Source organism: Heliangelus exortis, chromosome 12, assembly GCF_036169615.1.
Source record: "Heliangelus exortis chromosome 12, bHelExo1.hap1, whole genome shotgun sequence".
Lineage (NCBI taxonomy): Eukaryota > Metazoa > Chordata > Aves > Apodiformes > Trochilidae > Heliangelus > Heliangelus exortis.
The window spans coordinates 587,921-609,809 of record NC_092433.1 but is presented as its reverse complement, the minus strand read 5'-3'; the positions used below and the strand labels follow the sequence as shown (position 1 = coordinate 609,809).

Here is a 21,889-nt window from a genome sequence, read left to right as displayed (position 1 = left end):
GATGATTTGCAAAATATTTCCTGAGCAATTTATTTGATTACTTAAAAACAATTTGCAAAGTGTTTCCTGGACAATTTATTTGAGATGATGTTAGGTTTTTAATCTTGCCTTCTTTGGAGTGGAACGTGTAGCAGTGATTTCTTTAACACTGATCACTGCTAAATCATCAGGTTCCTATAGTTCAGGAAAAGGGCCTTGCTCCATAAGCTGTTATTTTAGGAGTTTCCAGTATTTGGGGCATGAAGCTCACAGGAATAGATTTCAGACAATTTCAGTGTGCCCTGCATGCTTTCCATTATATGGCTTTTGTCTTCTGGGTCTGATTTGCTTAAATTCACTTTTTCACAACTTTTATCCCTTTGGTAGAGCAGTGCAGAAGCGTGGAAGCCCAACTTGCCATTGAACCTTTGCTTACTTTTTCAGTGCTGAAGATGTCGTTGTGAAAGTGCCAGGCAGCCAGCTAACAACAGAGTATTTGGAAGAAAATGGCTTTGCAGAGCCCATCCTTGTCCCCAAGAAGGATGGCCTGGGTCTGTCTGTACCTGCACCCACCTTCTATGTCAGCGACGTTGAAAACTACGTGGGTGGGTATCTGCCAAGCAGGTGACATTGTACTGCTTGGAGCTCTGCTGCTTTTTTTTTTAAAAAGACTTGTTTGTATACAAAAATGTAAAATGTATTGTAAAATATTGTCTATGTCTTGAGCTATGCCGACCCCAGTGTTTGTTATGGTAGTGCTAGCTTGTAATTAGCAATTAATTCACTCTTGTTTCTTGTATCAACACCTGTATCTACAGTGAGCCTGAGCCAGACTGAATTGTACTCCATAACACTGCATTAAAATAAACAGAGTGTTATCCAAAAATTGTTTCTTCAGGCTAGGGTTTAATTGATTACTACCATTTCTCTTTGTATTGAAGGAATTACTAGACTGAGACTCCCCCTCTTCAAAGGCAGTACATTTTTCAACATTGCTGTCAGTCAGAGCTATTTTCATTGTTGCTGGTCATCTGGTTTAATTTTGGCATCCTCCTGTCCCTACCTGAGAGGTATCCTCCCAAGTCATCACATCATCCCACCTTGGAAGACATGCCTTGGCCAGGAGCTGTGGAAGTGCCCTCCAGTTGCTTGTCTTGTCTCTGCATCCTTTTCCCTTTTTGCCTGTGTGATCTTGTCTCTTGTCCTCTCTTGCTCTGTCTCTCCTCTGAGTCACTTTCTGACCAATTCTTTCACCATCCAGTTTTCTGGCAAGCCAATGTGACTCCAGCTCCAGTCTATCTGTCTGTGTTCCATGGTCCCTTTATACTCTGAAACAATCTGCTCACCACTGCCTCCTCCTGTACTTTTACCTCTTCCCTACATGGAGGCTGTTGTCATCCCTGGTGTTCTGGGCTGTACCTATTGCTTTGCAGTGCTTCTGTGCAGTGAGATGACACTATGAATAAAGGAGAATTCACAACCCCTGATTTTATTGTTCTCTCTATCCCATTGCTTCTATAGGAAACACATTTTTCTTTCCCATCTGCTACAGTTAACAGATTTTCTTGTGTGACCTGGGCTCTCCTTGTGCATCTGCTGGCTTTCTCAAGCTCTAGCTGCAATAGTCCATCCTGCCAACAAAACTGCCAGGGAGAAGCTGGAGGGAAGAGCACAGGGTGTTTAATTTGGGGCTGGCGCCAGATTTAAAAGTGAAGGGAACAAATAGGTGCTGGTTCAACCTCCACAGGGTTACTTTGCTTGAACGGGATTTCCCAGGCAGGGATTTCTCTCACTGTTTTGTAGTTTGTTACATTAGACCTAGGATGTTAGAAACAGTCTGAAGTATCTGGCAGAGGACAAAACACCACAGCTGAGACTGCTGAACGCATCAATACTGTTTCGGCATTTCATGGAAATTTTTTTCCCCCGTCTCCTAATTTGAAAAAATCTGGGAATGAAATGGTGGGAGAGGAAAACTACAGAGTGAAAATTGAAAGGTAGAAAGGCTGGAGAGATGCTTTTCTTGCAGAAAAGAGAGGCTGAAGGAGCTGGGGCTATTCAGGCTGGAGAACAGGAGATTGAGGGGAGACTGGATTGCTCTCTCTAACTGTCTGAACTAAGTAACTAACTAACAAATTTACTAATTGTCTGTAGTGAGGTGGGTGTTGGCCTCTGCTCCCCAGTGATGAGTGGTAGGAAGGCAAAGGATTCAAGTTGCACCAGGGGAGGTTCACATTAGATATTAGGAGAAATTTCTTCAATGAAAGAGTGATTAAGTATTGGAACAGGTTACCTAAGGAGGTGATGGGGCTGCCATCCCTGGAGGTATTAAGAAAAGGTTGATGTGGCTCTTTGTTAGATAATTTGTGGTGTAGGACTGATGGTTGGACTCGATGATCTTGAAGGTCCTTTAAACCATGAGGATTCTATGATTCTAAGAGAGTGTGCTTAGAATTAGGCACTTGGTATAAAGCTCTGATTTTCTTCACGTGTTCCAAGTAATAAGTTTCACTAATGAAATAATACTGTCAGTGTTAATGCTGGAGATCTGTATCCAACAAGATCTGTCAGAGGAAATATTTAATATCTGCTCACCAAGCCACTCTCCATTATTTATTAACAGTCCTGGCAAACTGGGGATGTCCCAGTTGATTGGAAACTGCAAATGTAACACTCATCTAGAAGAAGGGCCAAAAGGATGATCCAGGGAAACCATAGAGCTGTCAGTTTGACCTGGGTGCCAGGAAAGGTTCTGGAGCGGGGCATCTTCAGTACCATCACCTGGTACATCCAAGATAACCAAGTGATCAGTCAGCATGGGGTGATGAAAGGCAGGTCCTGTCTGACTGACCTGATCTCCTTCTACAACAAGCTGACTGCCCTGGTGGGTGAGGGAAGAGCTGGGGACATTGTCTGTCTGGACTTCAGTAAAGCTTTGGACACTGTCTCTCACAGCATTCTTCTTCAGAAACTTATGGCACTTGGCTTGATTAAATATACCCTGCATTGGATAAAAAATTGGCTGGATGGTCAGGTTGAAGGAGTATTAGTGACTGGAACTAAATCTGGTGGTGAGCAGTCACAAAGGGTGTCTCCAGGGTTCAGTGCTGGGGCCTCTTCTCCTTAAACTCTTCATTAATGATTTGGCTGAGTGCACCCTCAGTAAATCTGCAGATGACACCAAACTGGGTGCTGTGTGGATCTGCTGGAGGGGAGGGAAGCCTGACAGTGGGACCTGGACACGTTGGACCAATGGGCCAGGGTTAATTGTGTGAGGTTTAACAAGGCCAAGTGCCAGGTCTGGCACCTGGGTCAGAACCACCCCAGGGAGATCTACGGAAGTGTGGTGAGAGAGCTGTAGCTGGACAGGGAGCTGGGGGTGTTGGGTGACAGTCAACTCAACATCAGTCAGCAGTGTGTGCAGGTGGCCAAGAGGCCAGTGGCATCCTGGCTTGTGTTAGGAGCTCAGTGGCCAGCAGGAGCAGGGAGGTGGCCATGCCTCTGTACTCAGCTCTGGGGGGGCCACATCCTGAGTCCTGTGCTCAGCTCTGGGCACCTCAGTACAGGAGGGACAGAGAAGTGATGGAGATGTCCAGGAAAGGGCAACAAGGGTGAGGAAGGGCCTGGAGCACAAATCCTGTGAGGAGCTGGGGGTGTTTGGTCTGGAGGAGGGGAGAGGAGACCTGATGGCTCTGTGCTACTGCATCGGGGAGGGTGGAGAGAGGAGGGAAAGAGGCTCTGCTCCTGAGGGATGGGATAGGAGCAGAGGGAAGGGATGGAAGCTGTGCCAGGGGAGGGTTAGGTTGGGTGTTAGGAAATATTTTTTCACTGAGAGGGTTGTCAGGCATTGGAATGGCCCAGGGCAGTGGTGCACATGGTTTAGTTGTTGACTTAGTAGTTGACTGCGGTGTTAGTCAAAGGTTGGACTGGATGAGCTTGGAGGTCTCTTCCAACCTAAACATTCAGTGACAAAAAAAAAAAAAAAGCTGCATGTAGAAGTACAAATGATGTTCATATATATAATAAATATAATACATACTATAGCAGTGGGCTTTCTACAATGTTGGTAACTGCCCTCACTTACAAGTGAGCAGAATGTTCACTGCTCTGTGTTAAGGAAATACCTGCTTGAGCATGTTTAAATATAAGCAGCCTATACTCTGTACTCTGGTAGAGGGGGGAAGGATTTTTGGTCGGTGTAATTTTGGCTAAAATAACAAAAAAAAATATATATTATTTGCAGCACACCTGAAATACCATGATAAAAGTGGGAATTTTCCTCCCAAACTCCTCCTTGATTTTAGATGTCATGAGAAAAAACTAAAACCTGAGCATAAGAACTTACAGTTTCAGAAAATCAGTTTGCCAAGATCTCCTGTGCACTCTTGCACTCTGTCTGCAATTACTGGACTTTTAGAGTTTGGAGTCTAGGGCTTACTCTGTGGCAAGACAAGCATTTGTATATAATTTTCTCCACCCAAATAAAATCCATAATGTAATTAATAGATTCAAATTAATGTTAATCCTTTAAAGATAAAACCTACAAAAATAATGATGTCACAGTTATATACATAAAAGCCTTGTTTGGTGCATATAGATTTGATGTATATACATGGTTTTTATACATAAATGTTTATGTGAATACATGCATAAACAGCAAGGAAGATACACAGGCTGAGAAGATCAGAGCATCAAAAGACTGAGATGTTTTCTGAAATGTTCACTCACCCCCAAGCATACAACACGGGGCATGTCAGGCTGCCCTTCAAGCTCTCTTTTTCATTGAATTAATTTTTAGGGCCAGAGAGGAGCGTTGATGTCACCGATGTCACCAAGCAGAAAGACTGCAAGATGAAACTCAAGGAGTTTGTGGATTATTACTACAGCACCAACAGGAAGAGGGTCCTCAATGTGACCAACCTGGAGTTCTCAGACACGAGGTAAGAGCCCAGCTCTGGGGACCTGGGTACCAGCCCTGGGTACCTGGGTACTCGTGATTTGTAACCAGGACATGACCTGATGCTCCAGGAGCCAATTCTCTGCCTGTCCTGGTGGTGGAGGAGATATTCCTGGTATGATCTGAGGTACTTAGGTACAAGCTGAATAATACCATTAAGAGCAAAGAAAGAAGGGCAGAGATGACCAGGGAGTATAACACTGTATGTGGGAGAGCATAGACCTAAGGGGTCTTGTTTTCCAGCATTCTGTGTTATTTTTCGGGTGAGATGGGAATCCCAATGGATAGACAGCAGCAAGAGCCCTTGTTCCAGCTCTGTCACCCCTCCTCAGGGACAGGAACCCTACTGCTCTCCTCAGATTTTACATCCCATGGTTTATTCATAGGATAATTAGTAGATACCAATGCCTCAGAGTTCAAGTTTCTGCTCTGTAGCTGCTCTCATCACCTGAGCTGAGCTTTCATTCCAGAGGGAGGCAGATGCATCCCTGACATAATGAAATTCGTGCAGCTCTTTTTAGCAGCCTTGTTGTTGTGCTGGGTGCCTGGGACTGCCAGGAGGGAAGTGCCAGAGAAGGAGAAGATTCCTGTAGATGCCAGTGCTATGCAGGAGATGATGAGTGTCAGCAGAAGCATAAAGAGTGGTTGTTTTGGGGAGCATCCCATTTTAGTAAGAAGATTTAAAATAACCTTAAAAAAAGGAAGCTGGTGAATAATTACAAGCTCACTTTTTCTAAAGCCATTACCTTTAACCCTGTAGTTAGTCTTTTAGTAGTGCAGAAACCATCTCCAGTAATTACAGGCTTCAAAGATTACTGGTATCTTCAGTTAAGAATTTTTTTAGCTTTCTGCCATTATCCTAGAATAACGGGAGGGCTTTTGTTCTGCAGGACTGCTGGAGCTGTCACTCACATGCTGCTAATTTAGACATTAACTAGAAAATATTTTATTTCTTAACATAGACAGTGACACTTTAATTGAATGCATGGTTCCATCTTTCCCTGCCACTTTAAATAGAGCTATTGTTAATCAGTGTTTGACAGTGAGCATAAATGACATGGGACTATTTAATTTTAGTTTGAAGTGCAGATACTCTTATGACATGGAATTTCAGAGCATACAACAGTGAACCTTCAGCCTCTGCAAATATTAGCCCCAGTTTTGGACTACTTATATATAAAATTAACATATTCTAGGGTGAAACACTTTTAATACCTTTTTAATCATGCCACTACATTGTCTTATCTGTGATTTATAGCATGTATTATAGAGTCAATATAAGCATAACAAATAAATAATATAAATACCTATATTCAATAGGAATATATGATCAATGTAAAGAAATATATTCATTTGTATAAAGTGCATAAATACTGTACATTTTATATTCTCAAAATATTTATGTTATCAACCCAAACTAGATTTTTCCTTCTGAGCTTTTAGTGTCATTTAGTCAGTCTCAAGAAAAAGACTGATTTACAACATCAGATCAGGACTTATTTAGTTCTTAAGTACTGATGTTACTGTTGATAGGATTTTTAAATATTAAGCTTGTCTTGTAATTTTTTAAGATTTGCCAGACCATTGTTTAAGAGAGCCCAGGTTTCAGTTGGTCTTCTCAAAGGGGCTGGAAAAGTGTCTGTGATAACAGCTCTGGTGATAACTGAGCCAACAGAGCTGGATGGGGACTGGACAAATCCAAACAGCACATACTTGATCTTTAACACTGCTACTGTGGGAAGTCAGAGAATTGTTGCTAAGTCATCAGACTTAAAAAGCCTTAAATATCTGTAAACAGTTTCAGTTTTGAGAATGAGGAGCAGAGCTGCCTCAGGTTGCTGTGCCAGTGCTGGAGTCACCTCTGCTTTTTGTGGTCCTTGTGCCCTCTTGTTAAAGGGATGCACGTTTGTTTTCAATTCTCTCTGTGAAGGATGTCCAGTTTTGTGGAGCCTCCAGATATAGTTAAGAAGTTGTCCTGGGTAGAAAACTACTGGCCTGATGATGCTCTCCTGGCTAAACCTAAAGTCACCAAGTACTGCCTGATCTGTGTCAAGGATAGCTACACCGACTTCCACATAGATTCTGGGGGAGCTTCTGCCTGGTACCACGTGCTGAAGGTGAGGGATGCTGTGTTTGTGGTCTGTCTGGTAACAAAATAAATCTGCATGCAAGGACCATCCTAAAATTCTCTCAAAAATTCAGCTCTCAGGTTTTTTTCCTCCACAGTCCTTTTGTATCCATCAGAACTGCTCAGATGGTCTCAGCAGTGCCAGGGGCTGTCAATGAGGAAACCACTGAGGCTCTGTGTGTATTTTCACTGTGTTTTCATTTTAGTGTTTGTTTAGTGCCTTCTGCACATACATCACCTGAGGCCTGGAAGATTTTATAGCCTTCTTTTGCAGGACAGTGGAATCTGGCACTGTAAACTTGTTGCTGTATCTGTCCCACAGATGTGGTTAGCTCGTGATGAAATTGTCTCAGCCATTCTGCACAAAGCTGACAAGTAAATTTTCTTTCAATAGTGTTAAAATATCTTCTGGTATATATTTATTTAGATAAAAGTCTGTGTGCATGTGTGTGAATCTGTGCTTGTGACTGCTTGCTGTTAATTTTCTGTTCTCTGTTTTCTACTTCAGGGAGAAAAGATATTTTATCTCATCAAACCAACCTCTGCAAATATTTCTCTTTATGAACGCTGGCAGTCAGCAGCCAACCACAGTGAGATGTTTTTTGCAGACCAAGTGGATAAGTGTTACAAATGCACAGTGAAACAAGGACAGACACTCTTCATTCCCTCAGGTGAGCAGGCTCTTGCAGAGAAGGTTTCAGAGCTGCTGGGATTTGACTGTTTTTCTTACAGAGTATGACGTCTAATTCTCAGTAGAAGTATAATTTCATATGCTTACAAAAAAAATAATCAGAACCTTTACTGCTTTCAATCAGCATGTTAGCAGGCTTTTAAAAATACAACCAGTAGGCAGACTGTTCTGCTTTCAGTCTTGCATGAATTACCTGTCTCTGTCCAACCATGCCACAGGTGCTTTTTGCCACCTAACAGAGAATTCATGTTGAATTACTCGATGACCTTCATTCTCCCCAAATCCTTTTTTCCACCCGTGATTTCCCTGTGACACTATGGAGCTGTAGGTGCCTGCACGAGTGTGAGTTTGCATTTATGGTTTCCCATGAGGCAGAAGACCTGAGTGTCACTGAATTCTATGGGTTACTTGATAGACTTGGGCTTTCATTGCAGGTTAGAGATGGTGCATTTTGCTTTTCTCAGTTCTTGAAAGGATCTTCATAGTAATAGGGAATGGATCAGCAGATAGTGCAGAGTTTTCAGTGAACACTGTTCTACTCCTGCTTCTATCCCTCACCTTCATCTCACCATGAACAGTTATTTCTGCATTTGCATTGATCTTTCCAGCACTCTTGGCTGCTTATTGAAACTGTAATTTGGGACAGGGAATTTCTCTCCCTCTGTGTGCCTTTAAATGATGCACCACCCACTTGGTCCGTAATCTGAGCTGAGGCTTTCCAGGTGGTGTGAGTAACAGCACCAGCACTGGTGTTTGGGAGGCAGCATCCAGTAGTGCCCTTTTCCTGTGTGTGAGTCTATTCTTGCACAGAATGTTTGGACAATTGTATTTTACTTTGACTGTAAAAAGTGGAAAGTATGTATTTTTGTCATGACCATATGTGGAGCAGATGGTGGAATAAGCACTGAACAATTAATAGAGATTCACTCATTTAAGTAGATTTTTATATGGAAATAAGTGCTTGGAAAACACCTGTTTCTGACACTATAATAAAGTCAGTGTCAGGAGCTATCAGATTTTTATGGTGATGTGAAAGCAGCTCCCACAATGTAGCTGCTGCTGTTAACAGTAACAAGAAGGTGATGTCAGTTTGAGCAGTGTCCCCCTTCACTCCCAGCCACCCTCTCAGGGTGTCCTGGGACCTTCCTGGGATGGGCAAAACTTTATCCTGCAAAACAAACAGGGGGCCAGATGCAGCTTTGTTCAGAGCAGATGTGGTTCTGGTGCTGCCTTGGGATGGAGAACTCTGCTGGTGTGTAGGGAGTTAAGTTGCTAAGTGAAGTATAAAGATCACATTGGGAAGAAAATCTTTGTGATTCCAGTTTTTATCCATGGGACTCTTTCTCTTTCAGGTTGGATTTATGCAACTCTAACGCCTGTGGACTGCCTGGCCTTTGCAGGACATTTTCTACATAGTCTAAGTGTTGAGATGCAGATGAGGTAATCTGTCTTTTAAGTCTAAAATTAGGCAGAGACACAGTGTTTAATAAATTAGCCATCCTCTCTCCTGTTAATTACCCACTAATGCAGTAACACTGATGTAGCTGTACTGGGCAGTTTTGGGAAGTGTGTGTCCCCTTTGGCTGTGTTCTCTTCTGCTGAGTTATCCCAAGCTGTTTTTACCCCTCTGGCACAGCACACAGGAGGATATGGGAAGTGCTTGGATTGGTGTGGCCAAGTCCTGAAGGAAGAGCTGTTCAAACCTGTAGGGTTTTTATCTTGGAACATGGCATTTGCCTTCTGGATAACCTCCACCTGCTCAGCTGGGCTTCTTCCCTAGTGAAAGACAACACAAGGATTTGTTCACAGATGATGGAAAATGATGCAGTAGAACATCTGCATCACACAGTTCCTTACCAGTGTTACACTTATGCTTTACTTTTGGTCTGATGCCAGAACATGTGGTAGCAGCACCAAGAAAGGAAGCACTGCAAAAGGAACCTTGGGCATTTATGAGCTGTGCTTGTCACCATGAGATGTGCTTTAAGTGCTTGTGGCTTTGTGTTTCAGGGCCTATGAAGTGGAAAGACGATTGAAAATCGTCAGCCTGACCCAGTTTCCAAACTTTGAAACTGCTTGTTGGTACATGGGAAAGCACCTACTAGAGTCATTCAAAGGTAAAGCTGCATTTCTCTTCCTGCCTTAATTGCTTTGTTTTGGGGGCCTGAAAATAGTGGCTCTTATTTTCTGCTGAGGTGTCACACAGAAGATGGACAGGTGGCCCAAATCAGTCTTGTTAGTGTTTGAAAACTACTTTGAAGATGCCAGCAAAACCTGCTGCTCTGCTCCAGCTCTTCCCTTAAGATCTTGGCATCTCTCTCTGGGAAGGACCTGAGCTGTCCCTTTCCCTGTGCCTCAGGGAAGGTTTCATCTTCTTTATAAAATATATTGCAGTTGCTTCAGAGGCAAATAATGTTGTAACATTTGGGGTTTTATTTTTCCATGTGAAATCTGGATTTGTTCCCTGTTTTGCTTAATGAACTTCAAGGCACAGAGTAGCATTTCCTTCTGCAACCCTTCTGTTGATCCCAGTGGATGTGTGTGGGCAGGCCACAGGGCCACAGGAATACAAGAGATGTGGCCAGCAGCAGCACTGAGAATTAGAGCAAAGTCTTGGGTGAAATTCAAAGTCTCCCAAGATTGATCAGAGTTGATCCTTCAGAGTTGATCCAAACATCCAGGAGTGTTTATTCTCTATAGATGTGGCGTTACTTTACTCTTTGCCTCTCTTTATCTTATTACAGAATGTGTCTAGAGATACCCACCAGGTCCTTTTACAATGAGGAAAAATGTGTCTAATTATTAAGCAAGGTGAGGGGTCCTCCAAGTGTCTCCTGGAAGGGGACCCTTTAGGAGCAACTCAACAAAAAATGGAATTTTTTCCACTTTAGGCAGGGGAGAGAGTTAAGGCAAGCTTGTGCTCATGCAGAAAAGGAATAATTTCCCCAATACAGTCTTTTTTTCTACATATTGGTGTTTGCTTTTTCAGTCAGAATAAAAAGAATTGCTGACAGTACCTTTTTATTCCCACAGCCTAGGATGTGTGAACATGGAGGCTAGCTTGTGGGACCAAGAAAGGAACTGGAAGGATTGGCAGTGTAGATATGGCTTACAGGAGCACAGTGTAGGAAGGCTGAGTTGGATTTATCACACAGTAAATATGTTCCTTATTACCATCAAGTTATAATAAGGGATCATTTGTGGTCACCAACTTTCAAAGAGTTAACTTTCACAGTTAAACTTTTTTCAAATTAAAGACTTTATGTAAAGTAGCTTTAGCTAGCAATGTTTGAATGGCACTGTTTTATTTTTTGGTTTGGTTTTTTTTTCCTACTTAGGTTTGCATAAAGCTGGACAACAACCTCCTGCTCATTTACTCCAAGGAGCAAAAATTCTCAATGGTGCTTTCAGGTCATGGACTAAAAAGCAGGTAGGAGAAGAAGCCTGTTTTAATCTAGTGTGTTCCTCAGGTTTGTCAGTCACTGGAACAGAGAGCAAAAGCTAGAACAAACAGTGTCTGCATAGCAAACCAGCTAATTCTGAAATTTCTAAGAGAAGAGACTGGGAGACTGGGGCAGGAGGAAGATACCTGGGATTTCATAGTGTCCCATGAGGAGGCAGCAGAAACACAGAGACCACCAGAGTTTTAAAATAGTCAATTATGCACACAGACAAAAGGATTCTGAATGAAATGTTCTCTCTGGCTCTGAGCATTTCCATGTGCCAAATTAATTAAGCAGAGGTTGTGTATGAAGTGAGGCCCCAGAACAGTGCCTGCATTTGGTGGGTACAAGGTGCCCAGTTCCTGCAAATCAACCCCTTAATGGAGCCAGGAAATACTGGAGAGAAGGCTTGAAGGGATTTGCAGCCTGAATTTTCCTGCTGCAGTCATTTCATGAGTGTTGCTCTTGTGTCTGCTGCTCCTGGAGTTGTGGGGTTTGGCTGTCACAGAATGTCAGCAGGGGAAATAGCAGCTGGAGGGTTTTCAGGCATTTTCAGCAGGGATAAGCAGCTGAGAGCACAGTGTTTGTTGCAGGTACAGTTGGGTCAGTCTGGTGCCTGTCCCACCTTTCTTTATACTCAGGGACTTGTCTGCTCCCTGGTGCAAAAACCCGATGGTTGAGGCTGAATTCAGGGCTGAATTCCCTGGTTTCCTGCAGCAGGACTGCCTGATGGGGAGCTTGCCATGCAGATGAGAGGTGGAGAGCCAAAGAACGTGGGACTTTGTTGGCATTTAGGTAGAGCTGAACTTGGAATGTTATAACATGACATGTGGATGTAAATGTTGTTAGGCCTGTCAGGCAGCTCCCAAACCCCTCTGCTGACAAGGGATGTGCCTGTTCTGCTCATTGCGTGTGAAAATGCAATAATACCAGAAAAAAAAAGACTATTGGCTTTGTTGTTCTCTCAGATAAACTACTACAGTAACAACCAGAAGGGGAAAAAAGGTGGTTTGGGTTTTTTTTCCAAATTTTCTCCTTATTTAGACTACAATGCATTTAGTGTTGATTTAAGTACACAGGAAAAATATGGACGTGTCACTTCATGAGGATTTTTTAAATATACAATTTTTGCAAAAAGGCATGCACAGAAACATCAGTCTGGCTTTGTTGTGTTTTAGGCTTTAGCAGAGCATGAAGATGAACTACCAGAAAACTTCAAACCAGCACAACTTATCAAGGACCTTGCCAAAGAAATAAGATTAAGTGAGGTTTGTGCTCTTTTCATAGCATTAACTTTATTGTGGGTCTTTTCACAAGCCAGGCCATGAAATGGCTGACTTGAAATACATTAATCTTTTTTCCAGCTTAATCATTAAAAGAACTCCTGTGAGGTTTGGCAGTTTGCTCAGGACTCTTGTCTGTGGCTGACTTGCCACATGTTCTGGGCTCCTCTTTGCTTTCTGCTCATCTTTCCCTGGACTCTGCCTCTCTTCCATTCTTTCTCCCCCACCTTCTCCTGGCTGGTCTGGCCACACTCCCCTCCTCATTCCCATTCTTATTTGCTCTTCTGTTTTATCTACCTCCTACCCCAAAACATGATAGAATTCAAAGAAAACTGTTGCCATGCCTGTGATCAAGTTCCCTGTGTAGTGTCTCCTTTTCCTCACACTCATTGGTCTTGTCTGGGACATTGTCTGAGCTTGGGGCTATAATTGTGTCCATTGTCCCAGTTGTTCCTTGTCCCATTGTCCCAGCCTTGCTCTCAGGTGGCTTCTAGGCAGTTACACAGCCACTGTGATTATTATAGACACCCCTCAAAAAAACAACCAAAGCCAACCAACGAACCAAAAAAACAACCCCCCAAAAAAACAAGAACAAAAAAGAGGAGGTTGCATGGAGGTGTCAGACATTAAGTCTGGTATCATGTTCCACTCCATGGAGATGTCTGACAGTGCAAGGAGACAAGAGCTTGTTCAGTTCCATTAAGAAAGCCTTGTGTTACGTTCCACTCCCTTTCTAACTATATCCAAAGACCTCAACAGTGGAATCTATCTTGTCCTTGTAGCTCCTTTGATGTAGTGTGTAAGTTTTCTGATTGTCAGAATGACAAGCTAAGCAGGAAATAATTTCTTCTTAATTAGTCAATGTTAATTTTAATTGGGCAGCTGCTTTACTGCTTATTTTTCCTGAGGGCATGAAACAATTCTGCTGTGTTTATCATTTCTGAATCAACTGGAAGTGGTTTGAGCTCAAGCTGAGGAGCATTTTGAAGAAAAGACCATTCATGTTGTACTTTGGTTTCTGTGGGCAGCCCATTCCACACTCCTACCTGATGACACAACTTGGCAAAGCTGCTGGAGTTTCTCTGGGCCAAACCTGTGCTTCAGCAACAGGGGGGTGGGAATTATTGGTGAGCAGAGCATTCCTGGGGCGGGTGATGTGGTCTTGGTGCCCTGGCCAGCCTCAGCCATGGACGGGGTTGCCCCTTTTCTAAAGGAAGGATCTTTGGAGTGTCCTTCCCCAGGGAAGGGAGGGTGCAGGAGAATATCTGACCCTGGAGAGGTGGGTCTGAATGCCTTTCCATTTTGTGCTAACCTACAGAATGCTTCAAAAGCCAGCAAAGCAGACGTGAGTGCCAACACAGCTTCTGAGGAGGTCTGCCCCGTGGAGAAGGAGGAGGCTCCATCACCCATCCAAACGACACCTCCGCCCCCACCTGTTGAGAAGCCCCCTAAAAAAAAGACTCCCAAAACTGTAAAAACCCCCAAACAACTCAAGCCATCCAAACCTCCCAAACCTCCCAAGCCACCCAAACCCCCTAAGCCTCCCAAAACGCCAAAAGTGAAGGGAGAAGGAAAAAAGAAAGGAAAGAAGGCAAAAGAGAGTCCACCGCCGGCCATCCCGAATCTCGACCTGCTGGAGGCACACACAAAGGAGGCATTGACAAAGATCGAGACACCAAAGAAGGGGAAGGTGGGTCATGTTTTAACTTCTCCCTCTTCTCTTGCCATAGGAGGGATAAAGTCACTCTCTAGGTCTCATGAATCAAATCTTTTAAGCAACACAGTGTAAAACTTCTGGAAGGAGAAGTCTCTTCTGGAAGGAGATGAAAGTTTTGTAAATGGTCTTTTACCTGACCAGTTTGATCAGTCTGTTTGCTTGGTTATTGATATGGAGCCTCCAGCAAACTAATGCCTGTTCCCTGCTTACACTGAGGTAAGGTGAAGATTAAAAGGCATTTTTAAAAGGTGCTTTTTTTTTGCCCCTCGAAAGATGATATTCTTAGTTCAAATGTTATCAGCACTCATCTGTGCGTTTCCATAATCTGATATTCCATAATCAAAGATGAAGGAACTCATTTCTAAAGCATCTGAATTGCATGAGATTTTGCTCTGGAATGGGTGAACAAAGCTAAAACAATAGTTTGCTTCCATTTTTGCCCGTGTAGCACAAGTTTTGTGTTCATGTCCTGTAATTCACCCTGAATTTTGCTGCTGACTTCAGTAAGGGCCAGGATTTCATTGAGGCACTGACTGTAATGTATTGTACATTGTGTGTTAAGAAGTATTCAGAAGTCTTTTTAAAAATCCTTCTCAGTTTCCTAGTAGTTTATTTGCCATTTGCTAAACCTGTCCACAGAACACCAGGCATGTTTTTACAATAATCTTGTATATTGGTATATCAAGGAGAAATGCAGCTAGCCTTCTGCAATCTCTAAAGCAGCAATAGTTGATTAAATCTCATATTTGGGTTCAAAAAGAATAAATCTGAGGAAAACTTTTCAAAAATATATCATGCCATATTCCAGGTAAAAAAATGTGTTTCTGTGACATGCCAGCACTCCATCCTCATTAAGAGTACCTGCTGACTTTTTCCCCAGGCTGCAAAGAATGTTTTAAGTGTTCCCAATAAGGAAACTGCTAGTAAGCAGAATGAGGTGGAGAAATTTGAAGTACGAGAGCAAAATAAAAGCAAAACAGAAGCCAAATGGAAATATAAGGTAATGTCTCCTGTTAAATTCTGCTGCTGGTTCTGCTGCAAAGTGATAAGTCAAGGGTGGAGAAGTGTTTTTAGGTCTGCCCAAGCAGAGAGCATGAGCCACTAATTTTGAGTTGCCAGAGAAAAAAATCTGAGCAGAAAATAATCAAGTAATCATTGATAAAGGAGATGCATGTGGGGTTTTCCAAACGCATGTTTCCAAACGAATTGTCCAGCCTCATCCTTGGTAAAGCCATTGGGAACACTGTTAGCAGGGAGATTTTTCAGTGCTGATCTCTCTTTGACACAGTCTTACTCTGACACAGTCGTTCAAGTCTGGAGGACTTCCAGAGAAATCAGTAACTAATGATGGCATAAAAGTAGAGTCAATGAAATCTGAATTATGACACATGAATTAAAAGCTTGCCTTCCTGGAGGGCTAATGTAGGGTGAGTAATATTCATTCAGAATAATACATTTTTTTTCTCCAGGTCCCATTTAAAACAAGGTGACACTAGGCTTTCTCACACAGCCAGCTGTCTGAATTTTGCCTGCTTTGTGAACTTCCAATGACAAAGGTGCAAACACATTCCACAAAACCAAACAAAGGGACATTCTTTTTTCACATGGGGAGACTACTAAGAATCATGGTTCATTCACATTAGAGACATCTAAATTTTTTTGTGTTCAAAAGAAGTCACGGCTAACGTGGTGAGATCAACATGTACCAATTAATTCTGCAAGCAGTGCATCTTAGGAAAGAAACATTTTTCTCTGCATGTAGATCCATGGATTCTCTGAGGCTGCCTAGGAATCTAAAGTATCAAGACTTACTCATTTTATTGTTTTGTTTTGGGTCTTCTGCCTTTCAGAACAGCAAACCTGATTCACTTCTAAAAATGGAAGAGGAGCACAAATCGGAAAAGGCGCCTTTGTCAGGAAGCAAGGACAACAAATTCACATTCTCTTTCTCTAACAAGAAGTTGCTTGGGTAAGTATAAAGTATGGTGATATACACCAATTTAAAAAAGGCAGATTAAAAGATCTTGTCATTTATTTATTTTTAAAGAAGAAGGTGAAAAATCTGCCTTTCTTGTCAACTTACACAAAAAGTTCTTTGCTCTAGGACTTGATTTACCCAGAACTCCCCATGCCTGGCCATAGCAGCAATGGCCTCTCCTTGAGGCTGGTGGTTTGCTTCAGAGAAGTGTTTTCAGTATTCAGGCAGCATCTCATGTTTTGGCACTTCAGGTTTTTACCTGAGCTGTATTAGGTGGCTTTTGTGCAGGTCCTACTCAGGGTACATTTAAAAGAAACTTTTCATGAACTCCTGATACCAAAGCCTGTGCATTGTGCATATCATGATATTCTCTGAGACAGCTTTCAATCATACAGTTCTTACTTGAAGCCAGCTAAGGCTACTCTAGTCAGCAGCATACTTGGAGATACAGATTTTAGGTACAGAAATGCATTTGCATGTTATTGTTGTTGGCGTTATCATGTTTATTATTGTTGTTATTGTTCTTATTATTATTATTATTGTTGTTGTTGTTGTTATTCTTATTCTTATTACTATTGTTGTTGTTGTTCTTGTTCTTCTTGCTGTGACACCTCTGAAGGTGCTCAGGCCGACTGAGATTTCTCCATAGGATGCTCATTGTCTTCCTCTCTGTCAAGTCACAAAATGTTTTCCAGTCAGAGCATTGTCTCTGATTTATTTTTTTTCTTTCTCCAGTTCAAAGGGAGTCAAAACTCAGCTGAATACAAGTGTGTTTGGGTCACTGCAGAATTTTAAAGAAGATAAAGCAAAACCTGTGCGAGATGAATATGAGTATGTGTCAGATGATGGTGAACTAAAAATCGATGAGTTTCCAATCAGAAGGAAGAAAAACACTACAAAAAGAGAACTGCCCTGTAAGAATATTTCCAGTTTTGTCTGTATCTGCATAAAAAAGTCCTATGTGTTGATTGTACAAAACTAGTCTTTAAAATTTATTTGATTTATAATAAGGAAAACCTCAGCTTTACTGTTAGTCAGGTACAAGGGGATTTGAAATGGTTTAGAAGTTTTGGCTTAGGAGTTGTATTTTTTGAAAGGAAAAGAATCATGACTACATTTTTTAATTTTTTTTTTTTAAATTTTATTCAGTTTTATCAGATAAAAAAGACACTCTGCAGCACACTCCTGTTAAGAAGCCAAAGGTGGAGCCAGTATCATACAAGGTAAGTGATGATGGAGAGCCCCCAGGCAGGCACCCATGGGGTAGGGGACAGCAAAGCCTCTTCATGGGCTCTTGTCACCTCCTCTGCTTCCTTGAGCTGCCCAGCACAGGCAGCATTCAGGCACTAAGCAGAATTTGGAGCTGTGGCCACTTGTGTGTGATCAGAGCTTATGGGCTGTGTTACAGGAATAATCCTTCCAGAGGAATGGGAAGGGTCAGATGGAGTTTTCTGCCTGATGTTACAGAGCTGACAGGCACAGGGGACTGTCCCAAACTCTGTCTCTGCCCCTGTTTCCATGTGCTTTGAACACTGGTCATTTAATTTCCATGTTTGTGTTTGAGAGGGGAAACTCAGAGTGATGTTAATCACTGGGTTTGTTCAGCCCTGAGCAGAGAAGGCTCAGAGGAGACCTTATTCTGATCTTCCAGTACTTAAAGGGGGGCTACAGAGCAGATGGAGACTCCCTGTGTACAAGGAGTCCCATGGACAAGAGGAGGGGCAACGGGCACAAGGTGCTCCTGGGGAGATTCCAATTGGACACAAGAGGGAAATTTCATCCACACGAGGACAGTCAGACATTGGAATGGTCTCCCAGGGGAAGGGGTGGATTCCCCCACTTTGGAAAAGTTTGTGTCTCAGCTCAACAGACAGCTGAGACATCTCAGATAAACAATAATATCAGAAGGGTTTGACCAGAGGATCCTTGAGGTCCCTTCCAACCTGACATTCTGTAATTCTCTGGTTCTAATACAAACAATCTCCTGGAGTTTGACATCTCACATTGCTGGAAGCCCTGGGTACCCACTGGGTAGCAATTAAGGTTTTGTTTTCTGGCACTTAGCAGAGTCTCCCTCTGCCCATAGTATGCTTGTGCCTCACCTTCAGGAAACTGAACAGCACTGGAATAAGTTTGCTTTTAGTGTGTGAGCATTGGAAGTCAGTGCTGGGAATTTAATGACATTAAAATGAAATGTTTTGCCCAACTGGTAGTAAAAGTTCATGTGATAAAAATATGAAAAAAATCAGAAAAAGCAAAATAGCTTGTTAAGACAGAACTGTAGGTGACCAAAATGTTTGGCCCCAAGAACCTGGGAATCCTTTTTCATCCTGGTTTGGTTCAGGGATATTCGAGAGCAAGTGCAGACCTCCTTGCCTCAGTCAGTTGTTAATGTCTGGAGAACTGGGCAGCAGGAACAGGGAAAACCATGTTGGTATCTCCATGTGCAGGAGCTTAAGGAGGGAGGGAGGGAGCTCCTGGAGAGAGCAGTGACTGGCAGCCCAGACACTGAGGGCTGGAGCTTCAGAGCCCTGAAAGCAGGAATGGGGAAAAAGGTGTCCCTGAGATACAGAGCACAGAGATACCAGCCCCAGAGAGATGGGTGCAGTGCAGGTGTCTCCCTTCAGTGGCTTCAGGTCCCAGTGCCAGATCTCCCTGTTGTGTCACAGCAGGGATGGCAGGAGTGGGTCTGTCCCTGGGTCTGAACTGGCCATGTCCATTGTCCTGTGCCTGATGCATGCCTGGGCTGGCAGAGGGGTGGCCAAACCTTCACTGTTTTGGGTACGTGGGTGATGGGCACAAGAGTGGGAGCAGGGGCTGAAAAAGAAACAGCACCTGGGAACACCTGGTGCAGTGGTTTCATCCCACATGCAGGATCAGAGCTCAAAGCTGGTTCTCCAGGATTGGAAGGGGAAAGAAAAGCCCATTTTCACTGTGTGCCTGGTTTGGGGGTTTTTTCTTTCCCTTTAATGAAAGCAGATTATTAATGCTAGCCCTATGTCTTTGGAGGAGTAGCAGGCTGCAAGAATCATTGTGTTGCTCTTACTGAGTAACTTAGTGAGGTTTTGGGCCATTTGTTTTGAGCCGTTTCCTTGTTTTTGCAGAGTGATGACTCGTCAGATGAAGATTTGCTTCACATTGACACAGAGGCAAAGCCAGGACGCAATTCCAAAGTAAAGAAAGAGAGTGGAAGTTCAGCAGGAATTCTTGATCTTTTGCAGGCGAGCAAGGAGGTTGGGGGTTTGGAATATAACACCAACAGGTATGCACCGGGGGGGGTTTTCTCCTCGTACACATAAAAATTGCATTGAGAGAATGAATCTTGCAACTCAGTAATTGCTTTTTCTCCAATGAGCAAATTCTTCCTTTATCCTGTGATCTGCAAGGAGAGGTGAAAAAGTGTCTGGGAAAGTTTTTGGTGGTAGAATTTAAACAAATACAGATATTTAACAGCTGTAAGAATCCATCCATTTTAGCAATAATACTATAATAGATGAATCATTCAAAAGGAAGAGATTGCTCAGTGAATGCAGCTCGAGAACATGAATAATGTTTTTATATTAATATATTATATTATTAATAATGTAATAAAGTAATCTAAATGACCAGCATTCCTTCCATAAGGCATTGTAAGGTGCCATGCAGTTCCCTGAATATTGAATGTCTCTAAGGAGAAAACAGGAGACAGTCCTCTGTTCCCCACGCCCCTGGTTGTCATTCTTCTCCCCACCAAAACAAGTTGGCTAAAAACCCAACTCTTTCATGGGTACTTGTGTACCCAAAATGAAGGTGCTTCCCAGGGCTTGGTAGTGTTTCCTTTGAGCCACTGTGGGCTGACACTGAAGCTGACACTGGATCTGCTGGAATATGGTCAGGAAGGTTCAGCACTAGGTATTTTAGTTCTCCAGACAAAAAGCAGTGAAAAGAAATGCAAATTTGGAAAATATGACTCCTGAACTCAAATGCTGCAGTTCAGGAGCAAGGGTTGTGTTTGGGTCTGTCTCAAGTCTATGAGCTCATCACCTCCACTCTTTACAGGCCAAGTCTGATCATAAACTACTGATAGAGGAATTAGTTAGCAGAAGACTGCATATAATTTTGGAAGAAACTTGTGGGACTCTTCAGAGGTAGAAATGTCCTGCTTAACTCAAAGCTTAGGCAGAGACCCCCAGGCAGGGGTTTTGGCAGTGCCAGGTGAGGTTATGTGCAGAAGGGCACAGCAGAGAGGAGCTGCCCCATGTTTCCTGGCAGTCTGCAGATCTCTGCCTCTGCAGCCTTAACTGAGTGATTGGTTCCTTGGCTATAGAAAACCAGAGGTATTCACCTAGGTGCTGTCTACGGCTCCACAGTCATCCTTGGTACCTTGGAAGCTGTGGGTAAATTGCTGGCACAGGTTTCTATCCTCTAAATAAGCCTGTGGAGCAAACAAAGGAATTGTCTCTGAAAGCTGAGAGTGCCAGGTTAGGTGGTGATGGTGGAAATGATGTGAAATATGTGGTAAGCTCTTCTTGTTTGGCATTTTAATAAGCCAGTTCCATCTCCACTCTGCCTTCATTTGAAAACCTCCACCAGGCAGGCAGGCAGGACATGGTGGTGCTGTGAAGCAGCATTTATCCTGCTGGGGATTCAGGTTCAGGATTCAGGATTCAGAACTTGAATGGAAGCAAGAGATGTGCTGCACCGTTTTATGCACACAGAGCAGCCCAACCTGTCTGCTTTGAGTAGGAAAGCCAAGTAGATACCACATCCAGTGGTGGTTGGGCTACCCCAGCAATACCTTTTTCCTCCCCATTTTCTCTAGGTCTGCCTGGGTTATACAGAGCCACAGAACCTGTGGAGGAAGCAGAAGTAGCTGTAGGAGTGGTCTGAGAGTTGAGAACAAGCTGGAAAAAGAGAGACTGGTGCTGTGCTTCATACCCATGCTGGGTTTTGGGTGTGTGTGACCCAGGAGAGGTGCAGCTTGCAGATTTGAAAGGACCTGTTAAAGTGGACTGGAAGATCCCTCAGAGAGGAAGATATTATGTAAAGCTGGGAAAGATTGGAAGTTAAAAGGCACAGCTGAGAATTCCAAAAGATTTGCTCCGTAGTCAAAGGGGTACATAGAGAACAAGTTACCAAGGGAAGGGAAGCCATAGAAGAAAATTTTATCAGTGAATTTGAAAAAAAAAAAAAAAAAAAAAGAAGATGGAATTTTTAAAGGTTGCACTGTGGTGACAGAGCTACAGAAGAATGTAGAGAGATTATTGCTGAGCCACAAAACATCTCCTGGTTCAGACTCCTCAGTTTATCATCAGTTGTCTTCCACAGCTTAGGTGGGTTCAGGAGATGGAGGTTGTTACAGAGTCTGGCTTCATGCAGGGCACAGCAGTGGTGGAGTACCAGGCTTGTCTGTCTCTGTCAACATTTAGGGTTTATTCCTTGTTGCACTGCATTCCAGTGACAGGGATCCCTCTCTCTGTGGAACAGAGGTGCGCACCCAGAGTCTGCTGTGGGAGTTTTCTGCTCATTCTTCATGGGGGTGAAAAGCACCAATGGTTTTAAGATCATGGGACAGTCACAACATCCCCTTCCAAGGCTTATCTTGGCAAGGCTGCTATTTCTAGGGAAGAGATCACATCTCACTTTGGTCCTGTTTTTTCCTTTATTATTGCCTTCCCTCTAGCAAGGAGTGGTTGATCAAAACAGCCAAGCACCTCCTGGTACTGCAGAGAGG

General features: G+C 43.1%; 1 protein-coding gene across 4 annotated transcripts in view; it reads left to right on the top strand.

The window, feature by feature from the left end:
* PHF2 (PHD finger protein 2) overlaps positions 1 to 21,889 on the top strand; it is an 83,605-nt gene that overhangs the window by 49,796 nt on the left and 11,920 nt on the right. For 3 of the 4 annotated variants that reach the window (XM_071755325.1, XM_071755322.1, XM_071755323.1), the window contains exons 4-17: positions 424 to 584; positions 4,778 to 4,919; positions 6,867 to 7,053; positions 7,573 to 7,735; positions 9,108 to 9,195; positions 9,766 to 9,872; positions 11,094 to 11,185; positions 12,377 to 12,466; positions 13,800 to 14,171; positions 15,079 to 15,198; positions 16,049 to 16,167; positions 16,912 to 17,090; positions 17,326 to 17,399; positions 19,281 to 19,438. In XM_071755325.1, the coding sequence (XP_071611426.1) occupies positions 424 to 584; positions 4,778 to 4,919; positions 6,867 to 7,053; positions 7,573 to 7,735; positions 9,108 to 9,195; positions 9,766 to 9,872; positions 11,094 to 11,185; positions 12,377 to 12,466; positions 13,800 to 14,171; positions 15,079 to 15,198; positions 16,049 to 16,167; positions 16,912 to 17,090; positions 17,326 to 17,399; positions 19,281 to 19,438 (2,052 nt within the window). The remainder of the gene's footprint in view (positions 1 to 423; positions 585 to 4,777; positions 4,920 to 6,866; positions 7,054 to 7,572; positions 7,736 to 9,107; positions 9,196 to 9,765; positions 9,873 to 11,093; positions 11,186 to 12,376; positions 12,467 to 13,799; positions 14,172 to 15,078; positions 15,199 to 16,048; positions 16,168 to 16,911; positions 17,091 to 17,325; positions 17,400 to 19,280; positions 19,439 to 21,889) is intronic. The other variant, XM_071755324.1, reaches the window with a different exon arrangement.